This window comes from Dromaius novaehollandiae, chromosome 30 (genome assembly GCF_036370855.1).
Source record: "Dromaius novaehollandiae isolate bDroNov1 chromosome 30, bDroNov1.hap1, whole genome shotgun sequence".
Classification (NCBI taxonomy): domain Eukaryota; kingdom Metazoa; phylum Chordata; class Aves; order Casuariiformes; family Dromaiidae; genus Dromaius; species Dromaius novaehollandiae.
This window is the reverse complement of record NC_088128.1, coordinates 2,673,553-2,695,792: the sequence shown is the minus strand read 5'-3', so window position 1 is coordinate 2,695,792 and position 22,240 is coordinate 2,673,553. Positions and strand designations below refer to the sequence as shown.

Sequence of the window (22,240 nt, the reverse complement as noted above, 5' to 3'; positions counted from 1 at the left end):
AGAGCAGAAGTAGAGGAGGTGAAGGAAGGTCCTCCTGGTAAGGAGAAAGGAAATGTGGTGAGCTCCTCTGAGAAATGCTGTGGGTTTTGTTCAAAGTCAGTCCTAACTTGTCAATGTCTTTTCCTCCCTGGACATTCTCCCACAGCCCAGAGGAGGCAAATGTCCAACAGCAGCTCCCTCAACGAGTTCCTCCTCCTGGCATTTGCAGACACAGGGCAGCTGCAGCTCTTGCACTTCTCACTCTTCCTGGGCATCTACCTGGCTGCCCTCCTGGGCAACGGCCTCATCATCACAGCCATAGCCTGTGACCACCGCCTCCACACCCCCATGTACTTCTTCCTCCTCAACCTCTCCATCCTGGACCTTGGCTCCATCTCCACCACTGTCCCCAAAGCCATGGCCAATTCCCTGTGGAACACCAGGGCCATTTCCTACTTGGGATGTGCTGCCCAAGTCTTTTTCTTTGTCTTCTTTATTTCAGCAGAATATTTCCTTCTTACTACCATGGCTTATGACCGCTTCATTGCCATCTGCAGACCCCTGCACTACGGCACCATCATGGACAGCAGAGCTTGTGTCAAAATGGCAGCAGCTGTCTGGGGCACTGGTTTTCTCTATGCTCTTCTGCACACTGCTAACACATTTTCAATACCACTCTGCCAAGGCAACACAGTGGAGCAGTTCTTCTGTGAAATCCCCCAGATCCTCAAGCTCTCCTGCTCAGAATCCTACCTCAGGGAAGTTGGGGTTCTTGTGGTTAGTGGCTGTTTATTCTTTGGGTGTTTCGTTTTCATTGTGCTGTCCTATGTGCAGATCTTCACTGCTGTGCTGAGGATCCCCTCTGAGCAGGGTCGGCACAAAGCCTTTTCCATGTGCCTCCCGCACCTGGCCACGGTCTCCCTGTTTGTCAGCAACTCATTTTTTGCCTACCTGAAGCCCCCCTCCCTCTCCTCCCCAGCTCTGGATCTGGTGGTGGCTGTTCTGTATGCGGTGGTGCCTCCAGCAGTGAACCCCCTCATCTACAGCATGAGGAACAAGGAGCTCAAGGAGGCACTGAGGAAATTGATTCAAGTGGTACTAGTTCAGCAGCAATGAGCTGTCCGTCCCTCTTCAGAGGTGATTTCTGATTTTCTCAGACAAGTTTTGTGCTTTGGGCATTCTCCCTGTGATAATCATGTTTGTATAGAAGTGTTTCAATGCATCCCACTTCTCCAGAGGCAGAAACCAAGCCTTTCTGACCCAAAGGCCTTCTGTAAATGTGTCTATCAGAGTGTCAGAGCTGGCCTATCTCTAATAAAAGAAGATTTCCTCAGTGCTGTGCTTGAAAGCTGGTTTCTTCTTCCAAAGCTGAAGCAAAGAATGCACTCAAGGACTTTCCCCATGAAAGGGCCTGTTGCATTTCTAGGGCTCTTCATGGCCTCAAGGCGATGAGCTCGTGCGGTGCTGTGTTAGGTAATGAGGGCTGCATTCAGCTCTCACTTGTGGGTGCCCAGTGCTCCTGGAGGTGCTGAGTGGTCAAGCGGTGTCTGCCTGGGACTGTCTGCACTATGACAGGGCTGGTGACAGATGCCCACAGTGGGGACCCAGCAGGCAGAGGGAAGGGAGCCTGGAGAGAGGTTCATGTCACCTTCAATGGAAAACCCTGGGCTGGATCTCGGGATATACCTGCACACAGCCTGAGCCATTTGAAATGCCCTGTGATTGTTCAGAGCATCATCCACACCACAGACCCCTTGGTAGGGGGTGGTCAGGTGCAATGATGCCCGTCCAGCTGGGTCTGCTTCTCGCCTCAACCACCACGGCCAGTGCAGAGTCACCCCGTGGCCCTGGGGCACCACAGCCCGCTCGCTCTGCAGAGCAGCACCGCCAGCTCGGGGCCCTGCGGGGAGCACAGGGGAGGCTCCAGGAGTGGCCAGGCAGGCCAGCACTGATGCACTCGCTGGGGTGAGGACACACAGCGGTGGGTTTGTGGGGCAGAGCCAGATCTCGTGGAGGGTTATCAAGACATGCCGGGCGCAGGAGAGGGGAGGTCATTTGCAGCCCTGGCTGCACAGCCCAGGTTTATGGGTGAGTCTTCCTATGCGGCCAGCTCGTTCCTGCTGGGCTCAGTGCCTGTATGGAGGGGAAGAGCCAGGCCTAGGCAGCCTCTCTGCTGGCCCAGACCCCAGCAGGCCCTGGGGACGGCTGTGTGCTAACCCCTGCGTGGGGCATGGCCAGGGCTGGGCAAGGTGCAGAAACTGTGGAGGCTGCCAAAGCAGGAGGGCTGTGGGGGGACGGGGCACCGAAGGCTGTCGCAGGGACTGTGCCAGGGGGATGTTGGCCTGGCCCATGAGCTCTTGTTCTTGCTCCAGCTATGCTGGAGCCAAGGCTGAGGACCAAGAGGTCCCTCAGGCGAAGCTGTGCTCCTTGGGGAGTTGCCCTGAGCACCACAACAGGCAGAGCACGCTCCTTGTGTGTCCCCGTCCTGCTGGGAGGGTGGCACGGGCACAACCCCTTACTGCAGCCCCCACTGGCCCCTGCCCCTGCCGACCTGCCCCTTCCAATCTGCCACCAACCCCATGCTGCCTTGTCTTCTGTCCCTCTTCTCCACACCGCAGGGACCAGTGATGCAGCAGGAGCTGGCACAGCCGCACAGCCGCTGCCCGGCCCCCGGCCCTCCCCTCCTGCCTGCCAAACATTACATCCATCTTCAAGAAGGACAGGACAGAGGATCTGGGCAATGATGGGCTGGTCAGCGTCACCTCAGGCCCTGGGAAGCAAATCTTCCTGGAGCTGGTTCCAGCCACACGAAGGGGTCGGGAACAGCCAGCACGAAGTCATCGAGGGCAAATTGTGCCTGGTCAACCTGACTGCCTTCTGTGATGGGATGACTGGCTGTGTGGACAAGGGGGGTGCAGTGCATGCACTCCTTGAGTTTAGGAAGGCCTTTGACATGGTCTTCCATAACTTCTTTGTAGCCAAACTGGGGAGAGGTGGGATGGAGGAGTAAGCACTGGAGGGTGTGGGAAATGAGCTGGAGGCCGCCTGGCTCAAAGGGTGGAGAACAGTGGTACAAAGCCAAGGAGTCTTGAAAGACTTGGGGATTTGGCTGACAGAAACTTTATGACATTGTACAAGGAGAAATGGCAGGTTGCTGTATCAGGGGGGCAGAACAGCCTGTGCATCAGATTAGGCTGGGACTTGACCAGTAGAGGAGTGACCCTGAGGAGAAGGACCTGGACGGTGCAAGAGATGCCACATGAGCCAGTGCTGCGTGCTCACCATAAATCAGGCCAGCTGCATACGGGGCTGCATTAGGGAGTGAGCGGCCACCCAGACAAGGTGAATTATTATCCCCCTCATTTCAGCACTGGTGTGGCCACATCTGGAATAGGGTGTCCCAGTTTGAGATGCCCTGTGCTGGAGGAATGGGGAGGAACTGGAGAGGGTCCAGAGGAGGTCTGCCAAGATGACGTTGGGGGTCTAAAGGACAAGGCCTTTATGGAGAGGCTGAAGGACCAGGGCTGCTTTAGCCTGGGGAAGGGGAGGCTGAGGGCAGTAGCGTAGGAGCCTGTGACTGCTTGAAAGGTGGTTTCAGAGATGATGGAGCTTTTCTTGGTAGTGGGAAAGAGCATGAGAAGGGGAAAGAGCAACAACCTGCAGCTTGTGGGGTTCAGCTGTGACATTAGGAAAAGGAAATGTCACTTGTAGGGCAGTGCTGTGGTGCCACAGGTCACCCAGGGGGAGCCTGTGATCAGCCCCCGGCTTTGTGTTTCAAGGAAAAGCAAGTGAGGACAGAGAGACATCAGGAGAGGTTGGGAGATCCCGGGGTGAGAGCAAGTGGGGAAGCAGGTTGGGTGTCTACAGTCTGCAGGGAAACAGGTGCAGACGGGGGACAGTGTAGGACAGCCTGTGGTGGAGACAGCCCAGGGCAATGCCAGGGCTGAAAGCTCCCAACAGAACTGGGGTCTTTGTCCTCTTGGCTATGGCTGGTGTCTCTGCCACCAAGGCCTCTGAGAAGATGCCATTTCCTGAAAGCACGGTGGCCTTGCTGCCTCCTTGTTCCTTAGGAGCCCAGGAGGTGCCGTATCATGGTCCTGCACTCAGCGTTACACATCCCCACCCTCACGCAGCCCCCAGGAAGAGCCCTGACCAGTTCATTAGGGAAAGGATCACCTTTCTCTGCGTCTGGGTGTCAGTGTCTGGCTGTTCTGCTTGATAACACACATCAAGGCTGATTTGGCATCACAGACACCTGCACATTGCCTTTGCCTGCCTGCAATCAAGGCCTCCACCTTTCTGCTCTAATCAGCCTCTGGGGAGCCTTCTTTGGTAATTGCCCTCAGGGGGCCCATTAATGCTCCAAGAAACTTGCGGATTTACATCTGACTTTAATTTCTTGAGGGGCTTGTTCAGCCTCCTCTCAACATGTGAAGTGCATGGGCTCTGACCCACATACACCAGAGGGATCATTAAAATGCATATAGCCCCTGGGAAGCCATGTCTCTTTCCATAATTTTCCATAATTACCCATAATTTTCTTCGCTTCTTCAATTCTTGTGTGGATAGTTGGAGATATTTCAGGAGTGCATTTACAAGAGCAAGGTTTCAGTGAGCACCTGTAAAACAAAGATGTCTGCTTTTTAAGCTTTCTTTATTCTTCATGTTGCAGAATAAGTGATCTCCACATTCTCCAATTGATATTGATCCAGAGTGTCTCCTAATGAGGTCTGAACATGGAGGAAAAGCAGTAGTTTTGATAAGAGACCTGCATGGACAACCTTCCTCCCACCTCCTCAACCCTGCAATTTCCCTCTTCAGCCACTGGGGACTTGCATCACTCTTTTTAACATCTAACCTTTTTCCACTCAAGGCTCTAGCTGAATCTTACAGCTCCTATGCACCAATTCCCACCTGCTTGCCTTAGAGAACTAGATCCATGCAGACACAGGAGGATTTTTCTTAATTGCAAGCAAAGAAAAATAAAATATGACCAGGTTTAATAAAAAGTAAAATACACGCCTACACTATATGTTAAGTCCAAGCTGCCTGCAGTCAGCTCCACTTTCCACAAGCAATAACCTTCCTGGAAATGTTTTAGGTAGGAGACATACAGGTAGAAAGAAATACAGCTAAAGAGCTGGGTAAAGAGACAGTCAGACTCCTGAAAGATGAGACAAGCTTCAGAATCCCTGAAGCTCAGAGCAGCAACTGGAGAGCTGAGAGATATCTGAACAGATAAAGAGCAAGGGGAGGAGGAAACCTGGAGAACTATGGAAAGTGCACATGTCCAGATAGTCTAATGCAAAGGGGACTTTAGAAATGATCCCTTTAATCAGGACATGGGGGAATATGTGAAAGATTACTGAGATGCCATCTGCAGCATGATAGCCAGAGCAGTGGTAACGCAAGTTGAGAGGGACAGATCGATATTCAGAGATTAATACCCTTCCTCAAAATTTCCACTATTTTCCATGGGAAAACATTGACATTAAGATTAGTCAGTCATTTTAGCTGATGCAAGTGTGCTCATATTTTTTAAATCTTGAAAACTGTTCTTCACCTTTCCAGGCAGAGCTCAGGTGTCCAACCACAAGCACCCAGTGGCACTTGGAGAGGCCCCGGTGTCTCTGAGGCACCTGCCTGGACCTGGCAGCTCTCCCATAGGACCTGCGGGAGACCAGAGCCCCTCAGAGCTGCAGAGGGAGGCTGGGCAGAGGGGACCAGGGCACCTGCAATGGCACCAGGTGTCCATGACCCTGTGATGGCATCCCACCCCAGTTCTGAAAATCTCTTTCTTTCTGAAAACAAAAAAGCAAAGCAAAGAAAAACCACAAAATTTGCATACAAGGCCACTATATTAAAGAAAAGAAACCAAAGCAAAGAAGGACCATAAGAACACAAAGAAGGCTGAAACCTGGAAACTGCAACCAAACATTCCTTCGCTTTGGATCATTCTCGTAATTTCTTCCTCATTTTGTTTTGTATTGACTGTTTCTAGACCTTTCTGCTATAATCAGGCCTGCACCATTAAAACAGATATTTTTGTGCCTCGCACAGAGTCCAGGGCACCAAAACCACCCCCAGCCCAGGGCTGCCCATGCCACTCCTCACTGCACAGAGTGAGTCACACTCTGAGGTGTCGCGCTGTCTCAACTGATAGAAGCAAGCAGGGTGACCAGCTTCAGTGAAATGCTGCATCTTTGGATGGCCAAATCTGCACAAACCTCAACATAGCTGTGTTAGAGTGATGTCTGAAAGGAGTCCCTAACCATCTAGCCACACTCCCGTCTCCTTCCCTGCACAGTAAATGAAGTGCTACTGCATTTGAGGTGACAACAGGGATGAGGCTGATCTCACCCAATGCCAGGCTATTTTGGTGCACATGTCTACGTCTAATGCAAGTGTCTGGACTTCCCTTTCTAGTCAAGGGAGAGAAATAAGACGTGCCCCAGAGAGGTCTTGAGAGATTTCTGGTGACCTAACGCTCCAGAAAGGTTCTCATAGGTCCTGGGTCACATTTCCCAGCTCCAAATGGGCACACAACCACCCCAGGGCATCTCAGGTAGCAATAGCCTCTATATGTGTGGGCAGATGAACAAAGGCCTGAACGCCGACTTTTAGTCAGAGGGTGAACCCTATTCAAAAGATAACTCTATACAAGAACTGAAAAAAACCCTCATCTCCACAACTTTTATCAATTGGAATGGATTTTAATTTCTTTTTTTTGGTATATATTTATTATATACATATATATATACTTACAGTTATTCATTTCTGATTCATTTCCTACCAGCACTCTGCATGGAGAAACCTTGTTCTGAGGAGCTGCTATATTCAAACACACACATTTCCTATCTCTTCTTCTGCCCCTCTGTCCTTTCTTCTGCATCTGCAGAGGATGGGGAGAGGCAGGCAAAGGGGACATGGCTGCAGTGTTGATTGTGAGGTCACTTCCACTGCAGCTGCCTGATTGGCCCTCAGCAGATGTGCTGGCCAGCAGGCACTGTGATGTCACCCAGCACCTCGGAGAGCCCACCCAGCAGCAATGACAGCCCTGGGGAGGGGAGGGGGTGATACAAGTGACATGGACCTGTCTGGGTGCTGATTGCGAGGGCACCTCTGCTGCAGCCACCCCACCAGCCCGCGGCCGGCAGGCAGGCAGGCACGGCTCGTGGCCACCCTGCTCAGGACTCGCCCTTCTGCAGCGGACCTGCCACCCAGCAGCGCACAGCTCCTCGCCTAGATCTCCTCCGAGCCCAGGGTGCTGCCCCTGCAGCCCAGGGACAGCACAGGCAGGATCTGGAAGGTTCAGCTCAGTGGCAGCTCAGTGTTCACAAAGTATTGCATGATGTATTATTACCAGCCACGGGGGTTTTACAGTGTGATACCAAGAAGGAGTCACACTGCGTGCTCTAATGTACAGTTTGATGATGGGTGGGTGAGTTGAATTGTGCAAGGCCTGCTGGGACAGCCCTGCACCACTCTAGAAGGAACTGACCCTCACTTGTTTTTTTCCACACCTCACTGTCAAGAGGGGACCTTTGTCCAAAGTAGCTTCAGATCCACACTTGGGATGTCGTCTCAGAGGGGGTTCACCTCTAAAGAAGAGTCCAGGAGTGAGCTAATAGCCAGGCTGTGCTTGGCTGATCAGGCTCCCAGAGGCCGAGAGGATGAAGGAACCAGGTGAGTTCACAGTGCTGCAAGGATGAATCACCCCAGATAAGGGTTGAGACCCTCTGTCAGCTCTAAGAGAAGCCTGTACAAGCAAGAGTGGACGGACCTGCCAATGGTGGTTGTCCATAACAAGGGGAGACAAATCCCAGCTGAAGAGCCCCTGTGGCATGGGAGCAAGCCAACAGGAGAAAACCCTCCCTGCTCTCCTCTGGATGAACACAGGGCACGGGCTTAACAGTCATGGGTGGGATTCAGCTCCCCTGATGGCAAAACGTGCATATCTGAGCTTCAGGAAAGAAAGACCGGAGAAGATGGCTCCATCTACTCAGAGGTGCAAACCACACAGGTAGAAAAATCACACCCCAGGTGCTGAGACACAAGTCACCTCACAGACTGCTGCTCCTTGCCCATCACTTGCAGAGACAGAAGTGACCTCAGCATCACCTTCGTGGCCATGTGCCTCAGATGGGCCTTTGAGCTTTGGAGCCTATCAGTCCATCAGAAACCAGTACTCCCATCATCATCTTCCAACCCTATATGCCTGCTGCTGGCAGGTGAGCTTCTCAGAGGGACATGAACCAGCTATGTGCCAGCTACTATTCAGTCAGGTACTCAGGCAGAAGTGACCTCACAATCACAATCCAACCCATGTGCCTGCTGCTGGCCTATCAGGCACTCAGGCAGAAGTGACCTCACAGACAGTTTCCAACTCCTGTGCTTGCTCCTGGCCCATCATCTGCAGAGATAGAAGTCACCTCAGAGTCCCCTGCAGGGTCATGTGCCTCCTAAGGGCTTACAAGCTTCTGAGACACAATCTTCTCCTAAAATTCAGCCATGATACAACAGCTGTTTGCCCTGCCATTCAGAGGGACCTTGGCAGGCTGGAGAAATGGGCACAGAGGAACCTCATGAAGCTCCACAAAGGGAAATGCAATACCTTGCACACGCGAAAGAGTAACCCAGGACACACTGGGTGCTGACCAGCTGGAAAGCAGCTTTGCAGAGAAGGACCTGGGAGTGCTGGTAGACAACATGAGGCAGCATGAGGAAGCAACATGTCCTCGTGGCAAAGAAAGACAATGGTTTCCTGGGCTGCCCTGGGAAGAGTGTTGCCAGCAGGGCGAGGGCTCTGTGGCTGCAGGCTCTGTGTCAGCAGGCTCTGTGCCTGCTGTCTAATCAGGTCCTCAGGCACAAGTGACCTCAGAAGCACATCCTCCTGCTGTGAGCCTGCTGCTTGCCTATCACATACTCCAAAACAAGTGACCTCAAAAACAATCAGCTTCGGCATGAGCCAAAGGCTGACCTGTCAGCTGCTCAGAAAGAAGTCACCTCACAATCATCTGTCAAGCCCAGGTGCTTGCTGCAGGCCCTTCTGCTTCTCTGATGGACATGACCCAGCTATGTGCCTGCTGCTATCCAGTCAGGTACTACAGCAGAGGTGACTTCACAGTCACCATCCAAGCCATGTGCCTCCTGATGGCCTATCAAGAGCCGATACTGCAGTGACCTCACAGTCACCAGTCACCTTCACTGCCATGTACTTGGTACTGGCCTATCAGCCACACCGTTGTAAGGGACTGCACAATGACCATTCAAGCTGTGCACTTGCTGCTGGCCTCTAAGCTGCACAGACAGAGGTGACCTCACCGGCACTTCCACACCCCGGTGCCTGCTGCTGGACCATCATCTTCAGAGACAGAAGTGACATCACTGTCATCTTCACAGCCACAGACCTCCTAGTAGCTTAGGAACTTCCCAGACACAATTCACCTCATCATAACTTTGCCACCCATCAGCTTCTTAGTGGCCCATCAGCTGATAAGGTACAAAGAACCTCACAAAAAACATCCAAGCCCACGCACCAGCTGCCGGCCTTTCAGCTTCCTGATGGACATGACCCAGCTACGTGCCTGTTGCTATCCAGTCAGGTCATTGGGCAGAAGGGACCCCACAATCAACATCCAAGTCATCTGCCTGCTGCAGGCCAATCACCTGCGGAGACAGGAGTGACCACAAAACCTACATCCTAGCCCTGTGCCTGTTGGTGGCCTATCAGGTACTCAGGCAGACAGGACCTCAAAACCACTGACCCCACACAGGAGTCAAGTGCTGCCTATCAGCTTTGCACATACTTGCATTGCTGTATTGCTGTAGAGCTCTGCAGGTGCCAATCCCTTCTCCGGGCACACTCACCACACCCAGAAGTCACCTCACCACCAACAGCTGCTGGCCTGGCAGTTGCTCAGGTAGAAGTGACCTCACAAGTGCATGCCCCCACCAGGTGCCTGCTGCTGGCCTGTGGCTTTAGACACAAGTTTCCTCAAAATACCTTCCCCAACCACCAACATGCTGCTGCTCTACCGGGTCCTCTGCCAAGGAGACCTCACTATCAACTTCCACACCCATCTGCCTGCTGCTGGCCTATCAGGGACTCAGGCACAAGTGACCTCACAAGCAAATGCCCAAGCCATTAGCCAAGTGTGAACCTTGAAGAGAGAAGTGACCCTACAGCGACTTTCCTAGCAATGTGGGAAATTACAGTCTGAGCAATACAATCTGTCAGGCACTGACACAGAGCTGAGCTCACAAACATCTCTCCACCACGTGTCTGCTGCTGGCCTCCCTGCTGCTCTGCAGGAAAAGACCTCAAAGTCACTTCCCAGCAAGGGGCCTGCTGCTGCTGGCCTGTCGCATACCGAGACACAGCTGACCTCACCAGCACATTCCCCACTTCACAGCCTGCTGCTGGCCTATCGGCTTCTCACCCAGAAGGCACCTCACAGGCACCTTTACAGCCAGGTGCCTGCTGCAGCCCCAGAGGCTGCTGGGACAGGAGGGACCTCCGAGTCAGTTCCCAGCCAGGGGCCAGCTGCTGGCCTGCCAGCTGCTCTGTCTGCAGTGACCTCACAAGGGACTTTCCAGGCAGCGGCCTGCTGCTGGCCTATCAGGGCCTCAGAAGGAGATGACCTCACAGTCCCCTTCACAGCCATGTGCCTGTCACTGGCCTATGAGCCTCTGAGACAGCAGCTACCTCACGATAACTTCCCCAGCTCTGAGACAAATGCTGACCTACCAGCTGCTCAGGCAGAGTGACCTCAAAAGCACAGATCCCAGCCAGGTACCTGCTGCTGCCCTACCAACTGCTCAGGCAGAAGTGACCTCACAGCCACCTTTCCAGCCACAGCTCTGCTGCCATCCAAGCAGTTCATCAGTCACAAGTGACCTCACAGTCAACATCCAAGCCTTGGTCCTGCTCCTGGCCTATCAGCTACTCCAGCAGAAGTGACCTCATCATCAGTAGCTGAGCCATGTGCCTCCTGATGGCCTGTCAGCTACTGACAAAGAATTCATTTGCCAATGGTGATCTCCTGGCCCAGCTCTTGCAGACAGCCATGACCTCACTACCCACACCCCAGGCACACAGCTATCACCCCCTGCAGCTCCCCCTGCCCTCCCCAAGGCTCAGCCAGCTACTCAACGGCCTCCCTGAGTCACATCGTGACAGCACAGATTCACATCATCCCCTCACCATGCTCACAGGGCAGCCAAACACCCCTCAGGGACCAGGTACTACACCAAAAAATCAGCACCTCCACCTGGCCTATCGCGTATTGGTGCAATGGTTACCTCACAGTCCAGTTCAAAGCCACATGCCTGAAGCTGCCTTAAAAGTGTCTGTGTCACAAATGACCTCACGAGCGCAAACGGTAGCAATATGCCGTCTGCTTGGTTATCCAATAACGAGGCACAAGTGACCTCACTATCAGCCTTGAAGCCATGGGCTAGCTGCTCGCCTGTAACACACTCAGGAAAACGTGACCTCACAAGCACAGAGAGCAGCTGTGTCCCTGCTGCTGGCCTCTGAGGTACTCAGGAAGAAGTGACCTCACAGTCTGCCCCAAAGCCATGGTCCTACTGTTGGCCTGTTACGTCCTGAGGCAGAAGTGAGCTCAGATGCACAACACTGCAATGTTCCTGCAGCCTGCTTATTGGGCACGGAGAAAAAATGATTTCCAAGGCAGATTTAAAGCCTTGTACATGCCAGTGGCCTATTAGGTGCTGAGGCAGAAGTGACTTCACATCTGCATTGAAACCATGCGCTTGCTGCTGGGCTACCAAGTACAGGGGCACAAGTGACCTCACAGCCACAAACAGCAGCAATGTGCCCACTGAGGGACTATCAGGCACTGAGGCACAAGTGACCTCACAAGCACAGAGAGCAGCCATGCGACCAGCAAGGGCCTATCAGGAACCAAGGTATAAGTGATCTCACAACCAGAAACAACAGCCATGGCCCCAGTGCTCGCCTCTCTGGCACTGAGGCACAAGTGACCTCATGACCACAAACACCAGCCACATGACCAGCACTGGCCTACCAGGCACTGAGGCACAAGTGACCTGACAACAGGAAACAGCAGGCACAGGAGCAGTACTGCTGAGCAGGCACTGAGGCACAAGTGACCTCACAACCAGAAACAGCAACCATGACCACAGCACTGGCCTATCAGGCACTGAGGTGGAAGTGACCTCATAAGCACAAACACCAGCCATGTGACCGGTACTGGCCTATCAGGCACTGAGGTTCAAATGTCCTCACAACCGCAAACAGCAACCACATAACCAGCACTGCCCTTTCAGCCACACAGGCAGAAGTGACTTCAAAACCACAAACAGCAGCCATTTGCCTAGCACTGGCCTATCAGGCACTGAGGCACAAGTGACCTCACAACTGCAAACACCAGCCATGTGACCAGCGCTGGCCTATCAGGAACTGAGGCAGAAGCAATCTCACAGCCACAAAGAGCAATAATACGTCTCCTTGCTGCCTGTCATTCACAGATGCATAGTGGCCTCACAATGGGTATCACAGGAAGTTGCTTGGTGCTTGGCTATCCCGTTCGGAGGAAGTAGGGACTTCACGGTCTTCATCAAAGCCACGTGCCATCTGCTGGCCTATCAGAGAGGAAGGCAACAGTGACCTCACAAGCACAAACGGCAGCCATGTGCCCAGCATCAGCCTCACAAATACTGAAACAAAGTGACCTCACAGTCTGCATTGAAGCCATGTGCTTGCTGCTGGCCTGTCACACACTGAGGCAGAAGTGACCTCACAAGCACAAAAGCAGCCATGTGCCCAGCACCAGCCTCACAAATACTGAAACAAAGTGACCTCATAGTCTGCATTGAAGTCCTGTGCTTGCTGCTGGCCTGTCACACACTGAGGCAGAAGTGACCTCACAAGCACAAAAGCAGCCATGTGCCCAGCATCAGCCTCACAAATACTGAAACAAAGTGACCTCATAGTCTGCATTGAAGTCCTGTGCTTGCTGCTGGCCTGTCACACACTGAGGCAGAAGTGACCTCACAAGCACAAAAGCAGCCATGTGCCCAGCACCAGCCTCACAAATACTGAAACAAAAGTGACCTCACAGTCTGCATTGAAGCCCTGTGCTTGCTGCTGGCCTGTCACACACTGAGGCAGAAGTGACCTCACAAGCACAAAAGCAGCAATGTGCTTGGTGCTGTCTAATGAGGTACTGAAGCGAAAGTCACCTCACAAGTACAAAAATGAGCAACGTGGCTGCTGGTGGCCTAGCAGATCCTGAGGCTGAAGGACTTCACCAACACAAACACCAGCAATATGCATCGAGCTGGAGTCTCAGGTACTGAGGCTGAAGTGACCTCACAGGCAGCCATGAAGGCGTAGAGCTGCTCCTGGCCTGTTAGGGACTGAGGCACAATTGACCTAAACAAGCACAAACAGCAGCAATGTGCCTGCTCATCGCCAATCACGCACTGATGCACAGCTGACCACAAAAACACCAACAGCAACAATGGGCCTGCTCCCTGTTTGTGAGGCACTGAGACACGAGGGACCTCACCAGCATCACCAAAGCTATGTGCGTGCTGTTGGCCTACCAGACTCAGAGGCACAACTGACCTCACAAGCACAAATGGCATCGACGTGCCTGCTGCTGGCCTAGCTGGTACCGAGTCACAAGTGACTGGAAAAGTGCAGACCTTCACAGAGGAGAAGCTCACCTGGGCCACTCGCATGGCCCTTGAGTACGCTGTTATCATTCCATACAGAACAGTCTTCTGCAAACGGCTTTCATCTCCTGGCAGGACTCTCTCCAGGTCATGCAACATCTCAGCTCTGTCACCCTGGCACCAAATCACAAAAGAGAACAATTGCACTTGCATTTCCTTTACTATCAAGTCCTAGCTGTGAGCAACTTGTTCTGTAGCACCTACACAATGACAGCAGGACACCACTTCCATTTCCAGTGCCGAGGTACAGAGATCAGCTGAGGGAGCAGCTGCACTGGAAAGGGTCCCAGACACTGTCACATCAACACTGCACTGCACCAGGCCTTGACCTCACACCAGACCTCGGCTGTGCCAGCTAGTCTACAAACACACTGTCTCTGCCCCACACAGCTGGCTGTTCTGCTAGATACAGCCAAGTGCCAGCAAGAAGAGATGGACACAGGACCCTCGCCACTTGCACACTCCCCACGCGCTGCTCTGCTCGCTGCCTTCCCCTGGCTTCTGAGCTCAGACACACAGGGAAGCTCTTGTGGTGACACCAGAAGGTGACCAAGGCAGTCTGGGCTCACATGCTGCGTGCAAACACTCAGCACAAGACCAGGACCAGAGCTGGCTCCTTGGGCGATGCTGCTGCTTTCAGAAGGAAGGATGCTGCTCCCTGTGGGCACAGCAGGCTGCTGCTTTCCACCCCCACGACCCCACCATATCACAAACCTCCAGCTAGGGACAAGGGTTAGGGCATTTGTTTTGGAATAAAGAAGTTACAGACACAACTTGGAAACATCTGGGAGTCCTGTAGGTCTCCTGAGCCCAAAGTAATCCCTGCCCCTTTCCTTTTGTTAGCTGGAGAAGAAGCTTCTGCGAAGGGAAAAAGGGTGCAGAGGCTTTGAAAAAAGGCCCCAGCCATGAGATAGCCCCAGACTGGAGGTCTGGAGAAACACCTGCAGTCCTGTGGGAACGGCTTCTGCAGCAGGAGCCCGGGCTCCAAGCCTGGGTTTGCAGCCTGGCCCTGGGCACATCTTCACCCCTCACAGAGCCAGAAGCCCAAGAGCTGTGAGATTTCCCTCGTTCAGGCTAAGCAGGCTTTGGCCATGCACACAAAGGCACAAAGGCGATGCTGGCATTTGTTAGAAGGGTCTTTGACTTGTCCTATATGGCACCAGAACCATCTAGGAAAACCAAGGGGCACTACAGCATTTGCTGCACAAGCCAGCTCTGACAGCATTTGTGGGAGGAGGAATGTGCAGCAGAACAGAGGTAGCAGGAGGGGAACCCACACCCCAGGTGACACAAAAAAGCCAGGCACATTTATGGAAGCCTTTGCATCCATATGTAGCCTCACCTCATTCGCTTGCAGCTGGTTTCACAGAGGGTCACCATGTTGGCAAAGGTGTTGACAGCTACAGGGACACACCCTGGCACCCTGCCTCCATCCTCGGGGGCTCCAGGACTGCACTGGCAGCCTACCTGACCATGACTGGAGCAACCTAGGAAGAAAGAATCGGAGGGTTACTGTTGGTTCTGCTGGCCTTACATAGTCACAACAGCCAGGGGCAAATGTCTCCCCTCTATGCTGAGCTGTATTTGCGAGAGCAGAGCCAGCAGGGCCACCAGAGACATTCTATTCCTCTTTCTGGCACAGGTTGAGGCCACATCTGGATACCAGGTCCCGCCTGGGCTCTCCAGTTCCAGAAAGGCAGGAACACACAGGAGGGAGGCAGCACAGGGCCACCAAGAAGGTCAGGGGCTGGAGCATGGGGCATATAAAGAGAGGCTGAGAGACCTGGGTTTGTCCAGCCTAAGCAAGAGAAGGCCAAGGGGGATCTACCTGCTCTACACAGCTACCTGATGGAGCGCACGGAGAAGACGAAACCAGATTTTCTTGGAGGTGCACAGTAACAGCCTGAGAGGCAACAGGGACAACTTGGAGCATGGGGCATTCTCCCTAGATGTTAAGAGCAATCCTTTTTCTCCATGAAGGTGGCCAAACTGTGGCACAGGCACCCAGAGAGGTTCTTGCATCTCCATCCTTGCAGAGATTCAAAACTTCCCTGGAAAAGGCCTGAAGATACCTCATCTCCTGGGACCTGCCTTGAGCAGGGTGTTGGACGCCCCCCCCCCCCCCCCCAAGAGGCCTGACTTCTTGTGAGGTGGCATCTCCACTGTCTGCAAGGGTCTGGGCAGACAAAAAGGGGAGAAGTGGCTCTGACTGCTTCGATTAACTCCCCATCCCCCTGATGGATTGGAGTGGATTAGCGTCTGGGATGGGAAGATGAAATGAGGGTCCAGATGCAACAGAAAGCCATGGTGACTTTCTCCAGAAGTCTCGGTACAATCTCAAAGACTCAGGGAAGCATCAAGAGCTTCAAAAACTGCAAGCCTGAACCTCAGCTGACAGAAAGAAGCCAGCAAACTGCGAGCATCCCTGGCTCACACCAGGATGCTCCAAGGAGGGAACATGGTCACCAATGGTCCCCACCCCAGGTCTCCCAGGAGAACACTGTAATGGCAGGCTGGGCCCTGGGAGCACAGCACTGCTCTCTCCAGACACCTCCACCGGTGATGAGCACCAAGACATGGGGACCACCACCCGTCCCAACCACAGGCCACCCCACCACTGTGACACCTCGCATCCCACACCCCTCACCTCACAGAGGGTTCCCAGCCAACACACACCTCTGCAGCAGGGACACACAGGGCACAGCAGCACACATGGCAGCAGACAGGGCACCCCCAGGGCCCCAAAACACACACAGACCAACTCTCCAGCCCTTCCATTCCCTTCCAGTCCTCCAAGGCCTTGCAACAGGCCCTTCCTCTCAACAGCCAGGCACAGCCCTGCACTGCTCACTTCCCACCTCCAGCAATCAAAGGACAGAGATATCCTTCAGATCTGGGAGAAAAATCTTAGAATCCCCCTGGTATTTGGATGGGGCAGAATTTTCTGCAGCACACAGACACTGGAAATCAGATTACCGATCTCACTGCTCACACCAGCACTTCATTCATTTAGCAGCATAAAAATTCTAGCTGGACTCCTTGGTCCATCAGTAGCAGGCTGTAAACCTATACTTCGCAAGAAGTACAAAGTCAAACTCCATGTCTACATTTACCAGAGAACATCATCCACATTTTAAATGTAGCACTACTAATTCACCATGATGGAGTGGAATAAGATTTGTATCAGATGGTGTGGAGTATTACTGTCTACTTCTGCTTGATTTATTAGTTGCATCTCTATATTGCTGTAGAGGTGTCAGTCCCTCCTCCCGGCACACTCATCAAACCCAGAAGCGACCTCACCACCAAAATCCAAGCCATGTGCCTTCTCCTGGCCTAGCAGCTGCTCTGTTAGAGTGAGCTCACAAGTCCATAGCCCCACCAGGTGCCTGCTGATGGCCTAAAGGGCTTCAGTGGCAGAAGTTTGCTTGAAATATCCCCTGCCATGAACATGCGGCTGCCCTACCAGGTACTCTGACCCAGGAGACCTCACAATCGGCTTCCAAATCTATCTGACTGCTGCTGGCCTATCAGGGACTCAGGCACAAGGGACCCCACAAACAAATGCCCAAGCCATTAGCCAAGTGCTAGCCCTGCAGAGACAAGTGACCTCACAGCGACTCTCCCAGCAATGTGCCTCCACACAGTCTGTCAGGCACTGAGACAGAGCTGAGCTCACAAACATCTCTCCACCACGTGCCTGCTGCTGGCCTCCCTGATGCTCTGCAGGAAATGACCTCAAAGTCTATTGCCAGCAATGGGCCTACTACTGGCTTATCACAGATGGACACACAGCTGACCTCACCAGCACATTCCCCACTTCACAGCCTGCTGCTGGCCTATCACCTTCTCACCCAGAAGGCACCTCACAGGCACCTTTACAGCCAGGCGCCTGCTGTAGACCCAGAGGCTGCTGGGACAGGAGGGACCTCCGAGTCAGTTCCCAGCCAGGTGCCAGCTGCTGGCCTGCCAGCTGCTCTGTCTGCAGTGACCTCACAAGGAACTTCCCAGCCAGGGGCCTGCTGCTGGCCTATCAGGGACTCAGAAGGAGATGACCTCACAGTCTCCTTCACAGCCATGTGCCTGTCACTGGCCTATGAGCCTCTGAGACAGCAGTTACCTCACTATAACTTCCCCAGCCATGATCCAAATCCTGGCTTATCAGCTGCTCCGGCAGAAGTGAGCTCCAAAGCACATTTCCCAGCTGTGGACCTGCTGCTGCCCCATCAACTGCTCCGGCAGAAGTGACCTCACAGTCACCTTTCCAGCCACAGCTCTGCTGCTATCCAATCACTTCATCAGTCACAAATGACCTCACAGTCAACATCCAAGCCTTACTCCTGCTGCTGGCTTATCAGCTACTCCAGCAGAAGTGACCTCATCATCAACAGCCGAGCCACAGGTCTCCTGCTGGCCTGGCAGCTCCTGACCAAGAGCTGATTTGACACTGGGGATCTCCTGGCCCAGCTCTCGCAGACAGCCGTGACCTCCCTGCCCACAGCCCGGCCACGCGGCTATTGCCGCCTGCAGCTGCCCCTGCCTCCCCCAAGGCTCAGCCAGCTCCTGAGCGGCTGCCCGGACTCACCCCGGGGCCTCGCAATGCTCATCGGGCAGCGAAACACCCGCTATGGACCAGTTACTGCCCCAAAGCAGCAGCTCAGGGAAAGGCTGGACAAGGGGTCTGCGACCCAGGGCAGGGGCAAAGCTTCCTGCCCCCAAACCCCCCCAGCCACCCCAGCCCAGCTGCTCGGGGGCAGCCGGCACGTCTGGCTCGCAGGGCAGCTGCCCCGGGGCCAGGGCACTTTGTCCCGTGCTCCCTGCCCCACCAGCCCCTGCTGCAGCTCCGGGAGGAAAGCAGCCCGGGGGGGGGCAGCACCACAGCACCCACCACCCACAGCCCTGCCAGACCCACTCCCACCTGCTCTCACACCCCCCTCACTCCCGCTTTGATTCCACCCCGCTTCCAGGTCTGGGGTTTTCCACATGCTGCACTCTGATTGGCTGACAGAACCATCAGTGAAACCCATCCCCACCCTCCTCCTCACACCAGCCAATAGGAGGCAGAACTGTGCCGTTGCCAGGGAAACATTGCAGCCTTCTGCCCTGGCGGCCAGCTCTCCCCCTCCTCTCCCTTCCCCCCCCCCCCCCCCCGCGGTGGGGTGCCATGTTGTGGGCGGCAGCACGGGGTGCGGTGGGGCCTGGGGGCAGCCTGGTGCCGTGTGCCCGGGCAGTGCGGGGCCCTGGGGGCTGGCTGCTGCCCCGCAGGGTCTGGGCTCTGCCGCAGGGTCCCCGTGGGGCTCCTGGCTGTCCTGCACCTGGGGGCCATGCTGTGTGCGGGGGAGCAGCCCCGGGGCTGGTGCTAGTGCTGGCCCTGGCGCCGGCGTGGGGGTCCTGGGCATGGCCGGAGCGCTGGAGCCTGCAGGCAGAGTCCTGCTGCCCCAGGGCAGGGCAGGTTTGGGCAGGGCAGCATCCTCTGGCCCCTGGGCCCCCATCAGGACCCTACAACAGGGCTGTCACGGCATCCCCCACCCTGTGCAGCCACTGCCACAGCCGAGATCCACAGCCCTTTTGGCAGTTAACAGTCTCTGTGCGACCCCTCAGGAAGGAGCTCCCAAAGCCCTTGCCCTCAGCGGAGTGCCACAGGAGCACTGGGAACAAGGAAGTATGTTCTGGGCTGGTGGTGTTGGTCCAGCAGTCCTGCCTCTCGCTTGTCCCTTTGCCCTCAGCTCACCTCTCCAGATGAGGAGGAAGGATGCTTTTCCCGTGTCGTCACCCAAAACTCCTCTCCAACGTGCCCCTTCTCCTCTGCCTGTCGGTGAGGCGCCCCAGTACAGCTCTCATCCTCTCTCCTTGCCACAGAGTAGCTCCAAAGGGCAGTGATGGGGAGTGCACAAGTGATGCTCAGCAGTGCCCGGGTCTAGTTGGGAAGTGAGGGCACCACTGTGCCACCGGGGAGAACTCCCTGTGATGCAGCACATCCCACTGTGACCTCAGCTCGTGTCATCAGGGGGTTCAGGAGGTCACTGCCATGCAGATGGCACAGCCAGGGAGAGAGCAGACAGATTTCCCCTCATGTCCTGGAAAGCCATCACCTCCCTTCACCCCAGTTATTTTCCAGAACTTGCTGATAAATCCTTCAGGAATGTCTCCAGATGGTGCCAAAGGCTGAGAAATATCTAAAATGAGGCACTAGAGAAATCACTTCTGCACGCCTGCACTGACAGGTCTCTGCCCTGGGCACACCTGTGCAGGAAACCGGGGCTTCGGGATTGGTTTAGGATTTGGCATTTTTCAAAGGCAGGGTCAAAGTCCTGTGGGATGAAACAGCACAAAGAGTGGCCACAGGCTGAGATGCTTTGGTGAGCTTCAAAACTGGTTTCTGCTGTTGGTCGCTCTTTTTGTAGAAGTAGGGTGCAGGACAATATGGGACAGGACAGAGCCTTCCTCCTTTAGGCACCAAAGCAGTCTTATTGTTTTAAAAGTCCTCGACAAGGTTTCTTGTTCTGCTGTGCTTAAGATGAGGATGATACACCAGAGAAGAGCAAATGTGCCCTTAACACATCACCTGCAGGGCCAGTGCAGGGAGCAAATCTGGGGAAGTTTTCCCATTTCGCTAAAGCCTCTGGCACCCTGGACATACCCAGCTGACACACTCAGATCTCCTGGGGATCTGTACAGCCCTGGCACCCTGGATCTCCCACAGTTTTGACCCTGGGCTTCTCAGGACATGCCCACGCACCACAGTGCTGCTGTCCAGGCTCCGGTGCAGAGCCTGGAAGGTGATGCAGTGCCACAGGACCTGCAATTGGGATCATTCAGAAGTTTGTGAGGTGACCAGCTCCCACCTCTGCAGCTGCTGAAGCTTGAGAACGTCCCTACAACCAACCTTCCTCCCCTTCCTAGTCTTTTCACAGTCCTGGGGTGACTCTTGCAGAAGGGAGACTCCATCCCCCTTGAATACTGTTAGAGATGGGGCTTTCCAAGTCATTGCCAAAGGAAGGACTCCTTTACTTCTTTGGGTTGCTTATCCAGCCTGTGGCACCCCCTCTGTGATGCTGTGAGCCCAGCTGTGCACCCTGAGGTCTCTGCCTTTTCTCTGCCCTGTCTCCTGGGTGTCTACCCAAAGTCTTGCCAATGCACCAGAGCCATGGGAGGTGTTGCTTTAGAGAGCTCCCTTGAAGCTATGAAATGTTGTGGAGCTGAAGACCTGACAGAGGCTTGGTCCACGACACTCTCCTGACCAAAGTGAGGCTGAATGGCCTGTAGTTCCCCAGGTTGTCTTCGTGGCCTTTTTTGAAGATGGATGCAACATTTGCCTTCCTCTAGTCATTGGGACCTCCCTGAGTCTCCACAGCTTTCCAAGATGATCGAGAGAGGCCTTGCTAGATAGGCCAGCTCTCTCAGCACCGTTAGCTGCAGCCCATCCAGTCCTGTAGACTTGTGTTCTTTCAAATCCTTCCTGACTCAACCCTCAGGCACTGCTGGTTGTTTTTCTCCTTGGAAGTCCTGAACTCTAAGCACACTGGCCTAGGAGACTTTGTTGGTGGAGGCTGCAGCAAAGGCATTAAGTTCCCCAGACCTATCCGCATCTGCTGTTACCAGATTCCCTGCCCCATTCAGCCATGGGCTCACATTTTCCTTGTTTATGCTTTTACTGTTTCTGAAGGAGTAGCAGATCATGTTTGTGCCTTTGACATCCCTTGAAAGCATCAATATTAGAGCAGCTTTGGCTTTCCTAACTGCTTCCACACTTCCCTGGACACAATTTTGAAATTCTCCCTTTGCAGCCTCTCCCTTCTGCCCATTCCTGTGTGCTGCCTTTTTGTACTGTTGTTCAGTTGTGCATTTAGCCAGCCTGTCTCCTGGGATGTCTGCTTGTTCTCCTGGGTATAAGTTTGGGCCATTCTCAAGCTTGGAGGATGCTGTCCTTAAAGACCTGCCAGTTTTCCTGAGCTGCTTTGCCCTTCGGAGCTGCCTCCCAAGGGATTCCTCCACCATTCTCCCCAGTAGGCCCAGGTCTGCTCTTCTGACACCCACAGTCTGGACTCTGCTACTCTTCTTTCTCTCTCCCCTCAGGAGCAGGAGCTCCACCACCTCGTGGCCACTGCAAACAAGGCTGACACTGATTGTCACATCCCTGGACAGTTCTTCCTTGTTTGCAGGTTCCAGGTCCAGGAAAGTGTCATCCTTGGTGACCTGCCTGGCTTAGCTGTACTAGGAAGTTGTCCTCCACACCCTCCAGAATCCTCCTGTACTGTTTGCACCCTGCTGCATTGCCCTCCCAATGAATGCCAGGGAGATTAAAGTCCCCCCATAAGAAACAGGTTCTGTGATCCACAGACTGCCTCAGGTTTCTGAAGGTTGCTTTTGTAGTTCTGCAACAGCTTGTGCATCTCCCCTTCCTCTTGTTTTCTGGCCCAGGCTTTGGGCATTTGTCTATATTTGGGCTGCAGAACCTCAGCTGTGGCACCAGGGCTGAGCACAGCATTGTTGCTGTGAAGCCTGTTCCAAATAACAAAAGACACCGTGTATG

The 22,240-nt window shown here is 54.1% G+C and overlaps 1 protein-coding gene across 1 annotated transcript; it reads left to right on the top strand.

Moving 5' to 3' along the window:
- Positions 1-504: 504 nt before the first annotated feature.
- On the top strand, positions 505-22,011 carry LOC135324046 (olfactory receptor 14A16-like). The gene is made up of 2 exons (XM_064499478.1): positions 505-1,002; positions 21,784-22,011. Exons 1-2 carry the CDS (start codon positions 505-507, stop codon positions 22,009-22,011), a joined length of 726 nt encoding a protein of 241 aa, XP_064355548.1.
- The last annotated feature ends 229 nt before the right edge of the window (positions 22,012-22,240 follow it).